Here is a 19,593-nt window from a genome sequence, read left to right on the forward strand (position 1 = left end):
TACTGACTTATGTGTACTTAACTACACACACACACACACACACACACACACACACACACACACACACACACACACACACACACACACACACACACACACACACACACACACAAAATATAGCTTAATCTGAAACTAAACTGAACCCATTAACAACTGAGATTAGAAAAATAAACATCTCTGTGATGTTACTTCTAAAAGGAACAGAAATATTGGACTAACTGCATGTCTCTTCCACAAACCATAACACCAAAGGGAGATACAGCCATGATACCCTACTTAGAACAGAATTTCTTATCTTGATGCATCAAAGAATCCATGAAAATTAATTTTATTTAATTACACTTACAAAGAAATTATATTCTTGTTTAATCCTTTACCCAAGTATAAACAACCAAAGTTTGCATATGAAGTATCTTCATGAGCAGGCTACTTGAATATAGAATATGTTAACTTCACATCAACTGCCTCAGTATCCCACAGTATAACACACACTTCCTTTCAGATGTGTACACTGCTATGCATTAGGATGAAAGGTTTTGACCTTTACTTAATCCACACTGATTTCGACCTTTACTTAATCTCCACAATGATTAATTTTGCATGATATCTGGAAATTCATATGATCTCTAACTACAGACTTTAAATATGCCAACAATTATCTAAAAACACTAAAAAATAAAAGATAATACATGCTCTATTTACAACATTTATCCTGTTTCTTGCATAAGAGTTGAGTTTCAGATTAAGCTACATGCTACATTTTCTGCATTTTGTATACATGTACTCAATTAAACCCTAAGGAAGAATAGCAAAACTAGCCAGTCATTATATTATTAATTGTGATCTAATATTTTGCAATTTCGAATGACATAATAATTCCAAATTTTTTATAATGCTGTTTTATAGTGTTCTAAAAAATAATTATTGTTTTATAATTATTATTTGAGAGGATTTCACCTGTTTTTGTCTTCTTGGTCTCAGAAATACTAATTATGTTATTAGTATTTCTGTAATTCTTTCGTTAAGACCTCTTTAACATGATACTTCTTATGCTGGTGATGTCAATTCGTCAATTGTGTTGAAGTTGTTCAAGTAGCTTTGCACTATTCATCCTGATATTAGGCATTTATCCCCTACCCTCTTTCCACCAAAGTTTCACCTTTAAATGGGTCAGAGGTCTCGGAAAGTTCTCCACATTCCCTAAAAGATCTTTAAGACAATCTACATTCATATATATATTTAGTCAATTCACTATTAATATACAACACAATACTGATACAGATCAAACCATACAAATACAGATTCTGTTTTTAAAAAAATGTTTCATTCTAGCAGAATACATTTATTAGCTACAACTTATCACAATAAGATTTGATCCTGTTTTTTTTTTTTTGCAATAAATTCCATCATAGCCAAAATCTCCCTAAAAAAAAGTTCAGTACAACTAATTTGTTTTAGAATTGTATATATCATATTCCTTTATTGATGGCTTATACCATAACCATAAGATGCTTCATCCTGAGGCATTTTATGCTTATAGCATAAGCATAAAATACCTCTATTAGGAAAATAGCCAGAGTATAATTCTCGTAGACAGGCTTATATGTTGGTTATGCATTATTAAATCACTTAAGGAATTAAACAACGTAGATACGAATATAAATTAAATTACACTTTAATAAATATTTCCGATATTTCGGCAATGTCACGTTGCCATCTTCCAAAGGAACTTACAAAAAAAAAGGCCCATGCACTACAACACAGTAGCTGAGAATGAAGAGGTGAAGCTATTGTTCTCCTAAAAGTCCTGATGGTGCCCTCTAGCAGGCTAAGTAGGTGTTCTTGGCCGTTTGGGCTGAAGGTCTGCTGATGTAAGCCTCCCAAATTTGGGGCACTCTCATACAACCAAATTTGTTGAGGTTTGCAGAGTTTCTTAGGACTGAGGCTGATTCCATAAATAGTCTTTCGAATTTGTATTTGCTACGGTGTATTACTGTAGCTTTCTTCCACCGTATTCTGTGGCGTGTATCCAGAGCATGATCTGCAAGACCAGAATGGCTGTACTTGTGAAAATGGATGTAGTCCTTGTGATCAGAAATTCTGATATTCGCTGTCCTGCATGTTTGGCCAAAGTAAGACAGTTTACAGCTGCAAGGGACCTGGTATACACCGGGTAGGTCTAGGGCAAGTGGTTGGTCTTTATCCTTTTGAAGATGGCAAAGTGACATTGCCGAAATATCGGAAATATTTATTAAAGTGTAATTTAATTTATATTCATATCTACGTTGTTCAATTCCTTAAGTGATTCAATAAAGCCAGAGTATAAAATATGTATATTTTTGATAATTAGAATCCATATTATATTTGTTAAACACAAGATTTATCAAAAGTTTTGAGAAATGTTTCTGGCAACTTAAAATGGTTTGTATAATATTTCTGAATTTTTTACCTGTTACAGCCTCTGCTTTTAATGGTGAATGTTTCTTAGGATTGCCTGGTTTCCTTTTTTTACTTGATGAGAAAACTTCTAGATCTGATGATGCTTCACTTTCAGATGCTAATATAAATCAAACTTATTTTATAAAACCATTCTTAAAACAATCTGTGATGTAATATATAAGAATTAATTGAACTAATAACATGCATATTTTTATATTTTAGTCATTTATACTTGTTTACATTTGTGTTTAGATATTAAATAAATCATTTATTTTACTAGTTTTATATAACATTTACAAATGTTTTGTTCATCTAAGAAGTAATACAAAAATTGTTTTGAACCATAAAGTAAAAAAAAAAAAATGAAAATAATTACTAGTTTATTATGGAAGGTTCCGCAGTTAAGAAATTAAAAACAAGTGAGAAAATGAATGCAGAATTAACTAGAGAGATGATGTCAAAGGCTGTTTTTGTTTCTGATATCTGTGAAATAAATGATTGGCCAAGTTGCTGGACTGTTGACCAAAAATGACTTCTGTGCCATGTATAATTGGCTAATTATTAAATAAAGAGATTTGGATGTGCATTACATAAATGAACTGGAACACATGGAAAGGAAAAGACTATGGACATGAAGATTTCTGAGAAAGGGCAAACAATAAAGATACTTATTTTGGTGAAAGCAGACAGAAACAGCTACTGTCATAAAGAAAGAAAGAAAAAAATAAGGAAATAGTGATATATAGCTGCTCTAAAACTGCTTGTTTGCAGAAGCTGAGAAAAAGTCCCTCAAAAATATGTTTAAAAAATTTATCTCATGAAAAATAGCAAAAATTCTTCGCATTTCATATAAAGTTGCCACAGAAAATTAGTCTTTTCATCACTCTGAATCATATGATTGACCTACAAGAATCAAATGGGAGTGACATGAGTCATATTCTTCATTGAACTAACTCTTGTATTAACATCGGTGAATCAGTTAATCATCAGTGATGAAAGCAGAAAAAAATTGGCTAATAAAATCGTTATGTCAAACAGTAAAATTTCAGTGATGATGACCTAACAACACTGAGTAACCAATCCACTTTAAAATGAACATTCAAACTTGTGTATTAAATAATGGAATATGTTCAGTTGTAAATTGGTTTTGGACTTGATCGAACTTGAAAAAGTTCGATCGAGTTCGAGTTTGCAGTAACACTTTCTACTGCAAAAGGGATATTTGATTCTCTGTTCAACTGACTTTAATCATATAGTATGAAAGAAAGCTACTTAGAATGTCACTTACTGTGTCATGCAATGGTGCATCAATGACACCAATGAAACCAAACCAATGAAAGAAAGATTCCCTTCATTAATTGTGAGACAGTGGTGATAGTATGTAATCTATTGTACGTATTGATATTTTAAAATTATTTATTGACCAACTTTATGTCATGTATAGCATGTTGCCAAAAAATGCCAGAAAACTGTAAGTGGGCACAAACTCACTAGTTATTGAACTATTAAAAACTGAAAGAATCTTAAGGACACAGGGGGTAGGCAGCATCTAGTTTCCAATCTGTTCGGAGTAACTTTGTTAGTAATCATTTTGAATAAGCAAAGAATGATTCAGGCTTGAATTATTCTTTGCTTATTCGGGCTTGAAAAAAGAACATATGAAAGACTATGGAAAAAATTATAACTACATCTTCATATTAGACTTAGGTTAAATATGTGATGTTTAGATGAAAGGCAATCAGTTTCAGGACAATATTACAAATATGCCACCAAAGCTGCTGAAAATCTATGATTTCACTGAGTTTCATTTCATGGGAGAGATTAAAAAAATTATTTCCCTTAATCCAAAAACTTTATATAGAAGTTCGAAACACTCAAATAGAAAGGAAGGTGCTTGATAGTAAAGCTTCTGATTTAGCAGCATTGGCTCAATCACTTAACAGGAAACTGTAATCTAAAGATATTAACTCCCAAGTGACATTGGTGAGAGTGAAGTTAGAAAACTCTCAATTAGGCTTCAAGTTAAATGAAAGAGATATAACAAATAGATTTCAAAAGTACATAACTGAAAATATGGTTTCAGAAAAATTTAACCATTTGATGAATACTGAGGGTGATACTGATTCCAACAAGTAAATAGGAATGAGAATTTTTACAAATGAATCTGATCATCAACCCAACCAGAGCTTCATTGATGACAAAAACAATTTCTTCAATACTATTTGTTGAAACTGTAGTCTACCACTGATGTGCTTTGATCCAGCAAAATCTGTTGATTCGCAGCTGCTTAGGAAATGCCATTCGGCAATAGACACAAACAGTATTGAAAAAAGTTGGCATGTTGTGTAGGATGAAAAATTTGAAAGTTTTTATAAAAAAATTTATCATAATATTGCATTTTACTTCTTTTTATATATTTATACAATAAATTTATGCTTAATAAACTGTGTTATATACTTAATTCATTGTTCTTATTCCAAACACATTATCACGATTATGAAATAATAGTATTAGTAAATAAATTTTTTAGTTTTCTCTTCAGATTCTCTTAATTTTCAATTTTTCCTGCTAGCAAAGAATGAGTATATGCCTATTTTTTTAATTTGTTATACTAATTCCAAAAACATTATCACACTATGAAGTAAAATTAGCAGTAAACAATTTTTTTTAGTTTTCTTTTTTTATTGTTTTAATTTTCGATTTTTCCTGCTAGCAAGACTGAGTACATACACTTTTTTTTAATACAGAAAAGAAGCACTGCTGCTTAATCATCTCAAAGAGAGAGAGAAAGTTTTAAAGGAGTGTACAGATAATTTGATTGTTCTTAAGCTTCTACACCTACACTTTGGCTTTAATATGAGCAAGAATTCATAGCCAGATTTTAATTAAATAGAATCAAACAAAATATTTATAATTTTTATTGTTTCTTAGCAAATGTATAGATAAAAATACAATCTCACAAAATGAGACCTCATGAATGAAATCTGCAAAGCTCAGAAGGGGTGGGGGACTACCTTCTATAAAGCAAATACGGAAGTGTTAATAATCAAAATTCTTCTCATTGTTAATCAAATTCTGGCTGATGTGCTTGATAAACAGGACAGAAAACCAGAGCTTTCAAGAGGAAAGCTACTCTCACCTCCATATGAGACTGGCTAAATCACCTTCAGCTAAAAAAAAAAAAAACACCTTATAAAAGAATCCCTGCATAACTCAAGTCTTTCCAACTGAAGGATAAATGTTGCAATATTAATTTTTATATTAATGCTCTATGGAGGTATTAATTATGCAAACACACAATATGCATGCATGTACATATATATATTGTATGGATGGAATTGTAGAAAATAAAATTCTCTGAACTGGGGATTTTATTTTATTTTGAGAGGAGGAGAGGAAGCAACAAATTTCATACCTTTTTTTTTTTTTTAAATCCAAACATATGTACATGCTTGGATTATTGTTTATATGCATGCACATAAACAGATGTATGTATAAACATATAGTCCTTAGTGTGCATTATCCATCACTATCCCATTCTACACACACACACAAAACAGACATGATATGCTCACCTTGTAGCCTTCTACACTGGCATAATCCTAAATAGAAGAATTTTGATTCTTTGTTGCTTCAAAAACTGCGAAATAAATTTCACCATTTTTTGAAGTTTTTTTTTTTAGTTAAAATAATGCTGTATAAATTATTTATTAACTATAAAACACTAAAACAGCATTATTTCCAAATTATGTATATTTTCCAAACTATGGATAGAGCAAGTATTAAATACTCTGGAAATCCTGCTGTATAGACCTAACACAGAACTTCCAGCATACTCAATCCTTATCTGCTCACAGAACTTATGTATGATGTCTAGAAACTTTCATGGATTAGATTCACATAAAAAATAATAATAAAAATAAATAAATAAATAAAATAAACTCAAACAAAATTAAAAATAAAAATATTATAAAAGAATGTGATATACTTAAGATTCAAAATATGTATTATCAACAGGGAAAGTGCTATGGTCATTTACAATAACCTCAAAGGAACAAAAGATTAGCAAAACATCTGAGGAAAACATCTAATGAAAATTCATAAAGAACTAGAGAATTAATCCTTTCTTTTAGGCTTGCACGGTGATCCGAATGCATTTTTGGAAATTATGGAGACAACTACCATGTTTGAATAAAAACTTTAGTTTAATATTACTAAAATTTACAATTCGACGTTTAAACTTACAACCGACAAGCAAGAACCATGTGATTAACCTATCAAGCCACACCCTGAACAACGGCGAACTCACGCTGCTGAATAAAGGACTGAACTACGCAATAGCACCTAAAAAGGTAAACAAATTGGATTTTATCTACCACATTGAAAGAGACATCAGATCCCTACCTAACAACATAGCAGATAAAATACGACTAGAAACCAGTAATGTCCTAAATACCAAGAAAACCATACAGAACAACCTGACTAAAACAGAATTAGCAGCAATTAAATCATTAAAAGCCAAACAAAACATAATAATAACGAAAGATGATAAAGGCAGTGCCACTGTTGTCCTTGACAGGTCATCATACATACTGCAAATGAACCAACTAGTAGCCGATAACAACACATAAAATGGTAAATTATAACCCAACAAAAAGGATAAAGGGCAAAACAGAAAAACGACTAAAGTCCGTCATTTCTTGGCCACCAGACACAGTTAAAAAACTCAAACCCCATTACGCCCCCCCCCCCCAGAATATATGGGATTCCGAAAATACACAAACAAAATGTGCCCCTTCGACCAATAGTGGAAGGAATAGACAGTCCCAATTACCACCTAGCCAAGAAATTAGCAACAACACTCAAGGAGTTGGTAGGTCATTCCCCCCTCCTACATAAAAAAAAAAAACACACAACACTTTATAAACAAAATCAAAAACATAACACTCGACAAAGACGACTTATTAGTCAGTTTTGACGTTTCTGCCCTTTTCACTAATGTCCCCATCAATGACACAATTCTCCTACTACAGAACAAATTTCCGCCTGACATTACGGCCCTCTTTGCCCACGTACTAAAGTCCGGTTACTTCGCGTGGCAAAACAAATTCTACCTACAAAAGGAAGGTACAGCCATGGGCTCACCATTATCCCCCACAATCGCGAACTTCTACATGGAAACCTTTGAGCAAAGGGCTCTTGATTCTGCCACGCTTCGACCGACAATCTGGCTCAGATACGTTGACAATGTGTTCGCGATCTGGCCGCACGGGCGACAAATGCTAAGCACATTCCTCAGCCACCTAAACAAACAACACGAACGCATACAATTTACCATCGAAATCGTAAACCAAAATTCGCTCCCGTTCCTAGACACACTAGTTACACGTCTTCCTTCAGGCAGTGTCTATCCTTCACGGTCTACCGAAAACCGACACACAAGGGCCAATACATACATGCGAATTCATACCACCACCCAGCAAAAAAATATGGAGTCATTAACACCCTTAAAAACAGAGCCACAACTATTTGCTCTAACCAGCAAGCCCTGAAACAAGAACTAAAAATCATTAGTGACACATTCATAAATAATGGCTATAACAAAAATACTGTCAATAAAATACTCTATAAAACCACAACAAAAACAAATCTAGATTACAGTAAAACCATAGCCATCCCATACATTAAAGGGTTATCAGAAAAAATCAACAGAATCCTACAACATTATAACCTCAATGCCACCTTTAAACCACCCACTAAACTTAAAACCATATTCAGCTCCTCTAAGGATCCTCTCCTCCCATTGGCACATCCTGGAGTCTATTGCATCCGCTGCACCTGTAACTTACCGTACATTGGTGAAACAGGACGGACAATCCCTATACGCAAGAAAGAACACATTAGACACATTAAATATAACCATTATGGTGAAGCAGGCCTCTCAGACCATGCACTTAACACCTTACACCAAATCAACTGCAAAAGCACCTGCTCCTTACGCTGCACAAAAACATGGTACGAAAGAAAATTTAAAGAATCCTGCGAAATCCTGATAAACCACCCAAATATCAACAATAAAGATGGTATGAAAATTCCAAGGATCTGGATGGCACACATTCAGCCAACCTAATATGAAAGATTCAACATAAGTCAGGACTCTAGCCAATCCGCTAGTATTAGAAACCATTCCACTCCAACTAGCTGGAATGATGTTAATATATGTATATAGTAGACAACACAAATAATAGGACTCTAGCGTTGATGTATAATTTTTTTTTTTTTCACCAGAGGTCAGGCCAACAATTGTGGTAGCGGTTGGTCAGTGTCTTTAACGAACCAGTATGATTGTAGTATAGCTTGTTTCTTGTGTATATTTGTACGCTCCAGAAGATGACCTTGACATAAAGGTTGAAACGTCGAATTTTAAATTTTAGTAATATTAAACTAAAGTTTTTATTCAAACAGGGTAGTTGTCTCCATAATTTCCAAAAATGCAACTAGAGAATTAAAGTATACTAAAGATAAATTGCTGCATTTAAAATTGCTTTAGAAGGCTAGAGAATTAAAAAATATCCAATCCTGTTTTTACATGGTTTTGAAATAACTTGACAAAAATAAAGAAATCCTGTTAAGTATGTGTGTATTTTTTTTTCAAATTTAATTTTATTATTTATTATTATTATTATTAACATTTGACCTCCATGGAGTCAGAGACTCATAATGGGAGGTACTCACTATAGCATATAATGCTCATCCAACCGCATATTAAACTGATTCAATGTGTCCACATCCACAACACACTCATGCAATGCATTCCATTCTCCAATCTCTTCCATGTCTACCTGATAACAACCCCTGACCAGCTTATATGTCTCAATCTTATTCCCCCCCCCCCTTCTTCCTATTCACGAGGCTCTGTAACTTACATTCTCTCAATCTGTCCTCGTACTACACATTCCAAAGACCACTGACTACCTTTGTGAATCTTCTCTGTACCCTTTCCAACATATCTTCGTCACCATGAAAACCTGGCAACCAAATCTGTGCACAATAATCCATATGAGGCCTGATCAAGGCCTTTTACAGTGGAATCATAACTTCTCTATTTCTGCATGTCAGGGTTCTCCGCATCATTGCCATTATTCGATGTGAAGTCTTCACAACTTGTGCAATGTGGCCCCTGAATTTCAGGTCTTTGTCCACCATCACTCCTAGATCTCTCATCTCCTCTACTTCTGTTAAAGTTTCCCCACCAAGGGTATATATACTTTGCATCCCATTATTGTTTACGAAATCTCAAAACCTTACACTTGGCAATATTGAGCTGACAGTTCCACTTACCTCCCCATTCATGCAATCCATTCAAGTCCTCTTGTAAGGCATTAACATCAGCCTGACTGTGCATTGCTCTCCCCAGTTTTGCATCATCCGCAAACAGCTGGATATCACTAGTTAAATGCAACCAAATATCATTAACATACAAATTGAACAACAATGGCCCCAAAACCGACCCCTGCAGCACACCACTGGTGACATTTCTCTTTTGAGATACTGCACCCCAATATACAACTTTCTGATACCTATCTGACAGCCACTCACTGATCCAACACAGAAGTCTGTTATCCAATACTATCTGTTTCAATTTATTTAAGAGCTTGTCATGTGGCAGTCTATCAAAAGCCTTTGCAAAATCCAAGTACACCACTGTATATGCATCTCCCTTGTCCAAGATATTTGTCACCTTGTTATAGTACATAAGTAAGTTAGTGAAACATGATCTCCTCTTAACAAACCCATGCTGATAATCACAGAGACTACTGCTGTTATCAACCCATTTCTGTATCCTACTTCTCACCAATCTCTCCAGGACCTTCACCACCACTCCAGATATACAGACCGGTCTATAATTTGAAGCTACAGCCTTATCACCACCTTTATGCAGTGGAACAATTTTACCCTCCTTCCACTCCCTTGGAACCTGTGCTGTTGCAAAACTCTTATTAAACAGGCATGCCAATGCCACCGCCAGTTCCTTGGAACATTCCCTTAAGATGTGTGGTGATATGTCATCAAATCCATTCGTCTTATTAACATCAAGGTTATTTATTTCCTCAAATACCTCCTGCTCACTCACAATTAAGCTATCCTATCCTATGTCCTCTACACTTAAGTTCCTCATGATTCCACCTTGATCAGGATGAAAAACACCCTTATACCTCACTGAATACCTCAACGATGTCTTCGGCAGCAGTTACCATTCTACCACTTTCATCCCTTAACTTGATCTTTCCATGATCATTCTTCCTTCTACTTGCCACATATCTAAAAAACTCTCTAGTGTTTTTCTTAGCCTGGTTTGCCAATTTCTGCTCATACTCTACTTTTGTTTTACTTACTAATTGAGTCACTCTCCTGGCTTGTTCTTTATACTCTTCATGTGACTGATTACCATTATTCATCTTGTACTTCCTCCAAAGTACTTTCTTTTTCCAGATTCCATGCTTAAGCTCCACATTCATCCATTTTACACCTACCTCATTCAGCCTTTTGCCTTTGGGATACATTTGTACATTTAAGCTGTTATGTATTTCTTTGCAAGTTCCCATGCAGGATTCATTTCCTGACTACTCAACTCCTCGTTCCAAGTTATAGCTCGAAGTTGTCTCTTAAGCTTGTCATAATCACCAGCCTTATAATTCCACATATATATTCTTTCCTTGCAAAAGTCTGCATATGACTAGCCACAACATAGGTGATTACTTCATGATCACTTTCATCAACTGGAGGAAAATGTGAAACCCCTCTAACATCCTCTGATGAAATCAGAGGATGTATTTGTTTTTGTAACAAAATTTGTTATTTTTAATGTTATTTTCATATTGTGTTCATATTATATGTTTTCATATGATGTTCATCTAAATTCAAAAATGAATTTATAAGAAATTACAAGTTTTCTGAGTTCTGTTAAATGATTTCTAGCACTGTTATAGTTAAATTGAAAAAATAAACTTGCATTTTTTTTTTTTTACATTAAGGTAAGTCACAATTTTTATAACATGATTTATTTAACTAATTGAAAATATTTTCTGCCTTGACAGAAATGATGGATAAAAATAAAACAACTGAAAAGAAGCCAAAATGAAAAAAATTGCTTTAGAAACAAGAATAGGAGTCTTAGACAGGCTTGTAAAAGATGAAGGTTCCACATCTGTTGGCAAAAGTTTTAATCTGAATGAAGCTACAATCTGAACAATTAAAAAAAAAAAAATGAAAATGCTATACAACAATCTGTAGCCTCTGGTATACCAGAGATATAGAAAACTGGAAAAACTGCTGCTAACTTTTAATCTGAATGAAGCTACAATCTGAACAATTAAAAAAAAAAAAATGAAAATGCTATACAACAATCTGTAGCCTCTGGTATACCAGAGATATAGAAAACTGGAAAAACTGCTGCTAACATGGATTGAAGATCACACCCAAAAATGCATACAACCGAACTAACTGATGACAAAAAAATAAATAAATTTGCTGCAAGTAATGGATGGTTGCAAGGATTTTTGGAAAGACCTGCAATTCATAACATCAAAATGAAAGGTGAAATTGCTTCTGGAAATATGACAGCTGTCAAAGAATATCAGAATATCCTTCAAAGCTTGCCAAATTAATTAAAAGATGGCAGATACACTGCTGATCAAGTTTTTAATTCTATTAAAGCCAGCCTTTTTTTGGAAAAGGATGCTGAGCAGAACATACAAAGGCTAAAAAAAAAAAAAAAGCTAGTGGTTTTAAGATGGCCAAAGATCATATTACATTTTTATTCTGCAGCAACACTTTGGGAGATCATATGATAACACCTCTACTAATCAATCGGTCACCTCACTTACGAGCAATGAAAGGAGTCGATCTGAATAAACTACCAGTTCAATGGATGGCAAACAAAAAAGAATGGTAAAAAAAAAAGAACAATTGCTTTGTTCCATAGGTAAGGCATTATCTTAAGGACAAGGGAGTGATTTTTAAAGTTCTTCTGGTGATAGACAATGCACCCAGCCACCCGAATTTGGAACATCCCAATGTAAAAATTGTTTTCTTCCTACTAATACCACTTCCCTAATTCAGCCATTAGACCAGGGAATAATTGCAACATTCAAAACATATTATGTAAGGTGATGACTTCAATACATTTTGAATAAAACGAATAATGATCAAAACCTTACTGTTATTGATGTTTGGAATGCACAAGCAGTTAGTGGTGAAGGATTTGATGATTTTGCTGTTGATATAAATGAAATAATTGCTTACAGAGTTCTTAATAAGGAGGAGTTATTAGAAATGAAATCGTGTTAGAGAAGGTTGACCCAAACCATCACCACTAATTTAATTCATAAAGTTCAATTCAATTCTCAACTGGCAAATAAATTGGAAAATCATTTTCGGATTAATGATACCACAACTGAATGAGCTGTTAAATTCCAATCAGATCTGAAATATTGTATGATTCATTACAAGGAGCTATATAAAGAACTCTTCAAGTTAGGATCACAACGATCTATTACCGAATTTACTGTTAAAATAAATCAACCTGTGCCTAAAGCAATGCTTCAAAAGATTTCTGATATCAGAGGAAATTAAATGTCAATAAATGCAGATGAACAAAATGTGATGTACAAAACATTTCCTCTGACAAAAGTGATTTTGCACCAATTCAGCACAAAAGGATGCACTTTCTATCAGAAAGTGACTCAGAATAAAAAATCATTATTACATCTTATTTTTATGTTCCTGAATTGTGATTTTTTTTTTCTTTTTGAAATTCCTTTTGAAATTTAATTTTTATTTCTAAAAGATGGAGTTTTTTCCCTGAAAATATTGAAATAAAAATTGATTTATCTTTTTTTAAACAAAATATGGATGGTTACGCTCAAATAAACAAAATTTGTATTTCTTTTATCAAGATCACTCATTTTTGAAGTTTCTTTGAAGTTGTGGAGGCTATCTAATATTTTTTTATATACAGTACATACTGAATGTCTTTCTTAACATGATATTCTTTGGAATGTATATACCGTGTAAAAACAGGATTGGGTGTATACTAAAAATAAATTGATGCATTTAAAACTGCCTTAGAAGGCTAAAGTAAGGGCTAATTGAATTAGAAAATTAAAATGCAGCATACCAGTATTGAAGAATGTTAGTTGAGTTACACCATTAGGATACTAATGGTGTAACTTAAAGTTACTGCCCACCAACTGATGGTAATAATAATTATCCTTTACATTTTATTATACTCATTATATGACATTTTCACGAGGAATTCATCCAGGAATGTACTAGTTATTCATGCAGATTTTATTATGTCTACTACAGCTTAAAATCATTCCTCAATAACAAGGAGAAGTTGTCCAGCAATGATTGCATGAGATTGAACATGGTGCAACATTTTATGAAAACGACTTAGATTTATTTATTCTTCTCACTATTAAGCTTAACTGCTTGTAGTGATGTTTGAGATTATCCTTCAATCTTTGCCTAGCTTTTCTATCCTCTATCTTCTTCTTTAGTATCTAGTGCTTTATTCCTCCCTCCCCATTTATTATTCAGCATTCTTTCTATAAGACTTTTTATTTTTTCCTCCATTTGCAGAACCAATCATTATTGGTTATACTTTACAATTTTCTTTGAATTTGTATGTTTCTAATTTTGTTTAATATTGTTACATTTCTACGGTTTAAAGTAAATTGAGAATTTATTTAATTTTATGACATACTTAATTTAGTGCATAATTAAAAATTAATTAATCCAATAAATTGAAAAATATAAATACTAAAGTTTAGTGATTCATATTAAACAATGACCAAGTCAAATATACCAATACAAACATATTTATGTTGAAACGGTGCCAAATTTTCTTACCTTGTGATTTTCGTTTAGTCCCATTATTTTTATCATCATTATTTGCCAGCAAGGATTGCTTTGGAGGATCACCTGAACCATCACTGAGATCTTGAAATTTTCAGAAATAAAATGGAAATGACAATGTTAGCTTACACATACAAGAGGACTATATTGTTATTTAAAAATAAATATAATTAAATATGGATAAAAACATTATCTGTTCTTCATATATTTTCTTGTTCTTTATCTTTTAAAACATTCAAGAGCATCAAAACTGGTGGAATGTTTTTATAGTGACACTTTAACAGCCCAATGTAATTACAATGATGAGTTCAATGACATCCAATTCCTTCAATTCAGATTTCAGAAAATTTGATTGTTTAGAATAATCATGGAGGATGAGGAACTGATGATCAGATAGTGGGTAAAACTGCACATAACAGATATTAGGAAGCTGTTGATAATGTGCTTCAGACTTTTCATACATTACATAAGGGTTTAACATTGTTTCAAATCAGTAAAACTTCAAATAACAAACATTGGACTGAGCAATTTCTGATGATGTGGAAAGAGTATGAAAAGACTGGATGGCATTTAACATAAAGTATAAACATCTGTAACTTGTATTTTAGTGGTATATGAATTTCATCATCCACTAACCCACTGGTTACTGGAGACCTGAAATGGCATGTAAACAAAAGTTCCACATGTGGTCTCTAATTTACACTCCATGAGGGTAAATCATATCAGGAAATGATGGTGTGTAGATTTCTTACTCACATGAATAAACTATGTGATCTCTTATCACTCAAGTGAAAGAATATGACATCCTAGAGAAGGAAAAAAAATCAAACTGATAGGTATATGATCAAAATTGTCACTGCAATAAATAAAAATGCACTAATCAAATATAGTATAATATTCAATATGAAAAATTAAAATTGGTCCATGAACTTCAGATATTTGCTAAATTTTTTCAACCACTTTTTTTTGCCATTTATTAATTAAACTTTTAATTACTGAGTGTAATAATTAAAAGTTTATCACTTACAACAGAAAACTACACTGACAAATATATTCCTGGATTGGATTAGAAGAGTTAAAGAAAGAAAAGAATGGAGAAAACTGGTACTCGAAGCTAAGAACCTTAGAGTTTACAGGTAAAGAAGAAGCAGTTTGAACCATCTTTTCTTGTTTTTTCTCTGCATACATTTGTTGGTAATAGGTAAAAGCTTTCTCCAAGTTTTGGCAGAATAATATACTTTGCTAGTTGATAGAATCAGCATCCATAAGTTGTTGTAGCACATTGCATAAAACTAATATTTATTTCATTTGCATGCACATTCGCTTCACAATCTTCACTGTCTGCATCTTTATGCATGCTGTTCATCTAAGTTAAGAAAGTCATCATCTAAGTTCAGGGCTGTTGCCAGATTAGATCACACCCTGAGGCAAACAATTAAATATCACCCCTGATGAATTATAAGAAAATATAAGAAAATCTCCAATTATTATTTTGTTTTTATTACAAGAGAAACATTAATGCAAAACGATTACATAATAATATTAATTAAATGTTTGCTCTACGGGGATATCGCACAATAGAACTGTTTATAAGCTCTTCTAAATTTAAATTATACGCTATGTCTGCCTCTATCGATATTCGCAAATAATTTTTAATCAGTTTAAGCTTGTAAAAACTTCTTTCCACACTTGCTATGCTAACATGAATTGTTAGCGTAGCGACAGTGCCACCGCAATATGGCTGAACGAGCACTCTTATAAGCTGCAGAGTGAGGCAGGCTGCCTCTATATTATGCCCTGTCGACGGTACTGACTAAGTTCTTCAGAATGCGATTCATGTAATTAAAAAAAAAAGTGTACATTTTATCTAAACCAAGTCCTTCCAATGTTAGTTATTTCATCAATGATATTATTCACTTGTTTAGGGAAGCCAGCAAAATCATTTGCACAATGTAGCAAAAGATGTTTCCAAGCCACTCTCATTATTTGATGTCACTTCATGTCATGATACATGAATATTTTTAATGAAATTTCTTATAGAATACTTTTTTCCAGAATTCTGGAATGAAAGTGCATTGTCCCCATTCCAACTTTAGTTGCCTGAGCAAAGGTTCTTCTACACAGTACTCCTTAAAAGTTGCAATTGTCTCTTGGTCCACTGGCTATAATAATGAATTTGTATTTGCCAGTAAAAACGCCACCTTCACATTTTCATATAATGCCACCAACACCAGTGGAACAGCTAAGCACATTATCCAAAGTCAATAAAGCTTTAAATTTAAGACTATTATTTTTGACAAACAAAAATGTTTTTCAAAACAAGTTCTTAATGAAAAAAAAAACAGTGCCTCTGCTAGGCACTGTTTTTTCATTCTTTCTTTTATCCATCATCAATGGGGCTATCATTTAAGTTTTTAACTGATATTTTCATTCTAAATTTTAAATTTAAAATGAAAAAATTTTAAATAAGTTAAAACATTTAAAATTTTAAATAAATAAGTGTGAATTTTAAACAACTTTTTTTTTATTGATCCTATATATACATTGAGGGATCTATAAGCACATCAGTGCTGTGTGGGAGAAGCAGATGCAGATTGAGATAGAAGTTTATTGGTTGCGTTTTTGATTTTTTTTTTTTGGAATAGTTGCAGGTTGCAGTTGCAGGTTGAGAATATCCCAGAGAACAGAGGTGGACGGAATAAAAGAGGAAGAATAGAAGCAAGTTCAGTGTGTTTGCAATTGCACAGTAAAGGGATGCTAGGCAGCTGCTGTTCTTGTGTTCACAGGTGCAACAGAAAGCAGAGGAATAATGGTTGTCAATTCACTGGAGTATTGACCATGGAAGTACCTGAAGAAGAGACACAGTATTGAATCATTGTGTCATAGAGGCTGAAGTGAATCTGTAAGATAGGAATCATTCTATGAGCCTAATTGCTCACCTCTGGACACTGTCAAGGATTTTAAAGGCAGTTTTAGGTGCACCACCCCAATGATGTGAGCAGTATCCTAAACATGGGTGGATTTGGTATAGTTAAGAGTTTGTTGGGTGTAAAATAGGCTTTTGAACAAAAGAGAATGCCAAGTTTCTTGGATGGTGAGGAGGTTATTGATGTGATGTGTTTATGCCAAGAAATACTGATAAACACTAGTCCAAGCGATGAAATTTGATCTTGTCTGGTAATTTGTGTATTACTAAGGGTAAGGATAGGTAAGCTGGGATCTCTTTGATGAGAGAAAAGGCAAGACTGTGTTGTGATGACATTAAACATGACAAGGTTGTCCTCACCCCATTGAAGGATACTATGTAAATCAATGTTTAAAGCACTAATTGCAGATGATCTTGTAGCCTTGGATGTCAGAGTACTGCATGGGTTGTTAAATGAGCAGGTGAGTGGGGAGCACTATTGACTGCAAAGCCATGGATAGGACTGGTGGTTATTGTGAGTAAGTCATTTATGTACAGGAGAAAGAGAGTAGGTGACATAACAGTCTTGAGGCACTCTAGTATTGGTGGTGAAGCTCGAAGAGAGGGACCAGAGAGAAAGGTGGCTATCCAATTACAGAAGGAGACTAAAGGATGTCAATTTGTATAGCAGGCCTTGATGTCCCACATCATCAAAAGCTTTGGAAATGTCAAGGGCGATAGTACAAGTTCTGCCAAACCTTTCCATGGTATGTATTCAGTAGTTTCATGTAAATTCAGTCATATAAGCTACAGAGTCAGCTGTGGATCTTGAAAGGTGGAATCCATAGTGGTGGTTGGTGATTAATTGATGGACCTCTAAGTTTGGTTTGGTTTATTAAATTTACAGCCGAAGCAACTCAACGGCTATGAGGCCCAGTATATTATATATGTTAATTGCAATGTGTTCTAATAGCCAGTTTGCCTATTCTGAGGGATGTTCTGAGTTTCTGAGAGGAAAAAACCCTCTACCTCCAAATGAGACTGACTAACTCATCTTCAGTTGAAAAGTCCTGATAAAGGTTCTTCACATCCTAGATGAGATTCAAACCTATGTCTTTCTAACCAAAAGAATCATCGAAACTGACTGAGCTACTGAGGTACCAGGCCTCTAAGTAGTGGAGGAGTTGGCTATTGATGATGTTCTCCATTATTTTTGAGAGGACAGAGGTGATGATAATTGGTTGGTAGTTTGATCGTAGACTTTCATTGTCCCCTTTTTTTTTTTTTTTTGGAATTGGATGGATATGAGATTGCTTCCATGCATTTGGATAAGTACCAGATATGTATAATAAATTACAGAGACGATGAAGGATGGGTGTTAGCTCTGAAACACAATGTTTGAGAACAATCTATTCATTAATATGCTCATAAAGTAGTATCTAGTTTACAGATTAAATTCAAATCAAAGTATCTAAAGTCTAATATGAGACTAAATACCTGCTGCTAAATTATACTCCAAAATTTCTGATGATAAGTTTAGAGCTATATTTTTATTTTCTGTTTTCTTAGCCAGTCTTGAACTTTGTGATCTGGTTTTATGAGAAACAACTCTGCTAAGAAGTGGTCCTTTTTCTTCAGTGTCATGAATCCTTGATCCACCTTCAAAATAACAAAATGATTACACTGAGGTTCTGATAATTTAGGTCTCCTAAATTGAAAAGTCTGGCTATATTGTTAAAAAATATATTATTAAAAAAAGCATTTATAATTTGTTCTTAAGGTCGATCATATATTACATTATAATTAGAAAAAAATAATTATGAGTGGGAGATATTAATTCAAGAATACTGCATATAATAAAGATAGCATAAGATCCCAAATATTAAATTATTATAGCAAACAAGTAACTATTAAGCATGTTTAAAAAAATCTTGACCTGCTTATATGGACTCCCACAAACTAATACAATACAAGTAACATAAAATAGATATACAGTCTAGTCCAGTCCAGTCCTTAAAACATCTGGCCATATATTTAAATTCAGTTAATGTAAAGCAAATAAGTCAATTTTTTTTCTTCCAAGAATATAAATCCATATAACATCCTGCTAATAACATAAAATTTCTATAAATATAACATTTATAGAAATAGCTTTTCCCTGTCATTATGCTTACCTATGTAGTTAATGACAAAATGGAGGGGTAGGCTTGCCAGTATTTACAGTTACTACTTGTGACATTCATCTGTTAATAGAAGGTGGTGGTGGTGATGGTGAGGCATCAGTAACTTGCTGCACTCACTGAGTGCATTCCAACCTTTTCATTCTT

At 33.3% G+C, this 19,593-nt stretch overlaps 1 protein-coding gene across 1 annotated transcript in view; it reads right to left on the minus strand.

Annotated features, from left to right (window-relative positions):
* Positions 1-19,593, minus strand: part of LOC150103022 (uncharacterized) — a 435,119-nt gene that overhangs the window by 148,329 nt on the left and 267,197 nt on the right. Inside the window, exons 16-18 of the mRNA XM_090398054.1 lie at positions 18,764-18,925; positions 14,356-14,445; positions 2,450-2,557 (exon numbers count right to left, since the gene is read on the minus strand). Of these exons, the coding sequence (XP_090254180.1) occupies positions 2,450-2,557; positions 14,356-14,445; positions 18,764-18,925 (360 nt within the window). The remainder of the gene's footprint in view (positions 1-2,449; positions 2,558-14,355; positions 14,446-18,763; positions 18,926-19,593) is intronic.

The sequence above is a fragment of the Typopeltis vanoorti genome, chromosome 9 (genome assembly GCF_054136105.1).
Source record: "Typopeltis vanoorti isolate ZY-2024b chromosome 9, IOZ_Tvanoo_1.0, whole genome shotgun sequence".
Lineage (NCBI taxonomy): Eukaryota > Metazoa > Arthropoda > Arachnida > Uropygi > Thelyphonidae > Typopeltis > Typopeltis vanoorti.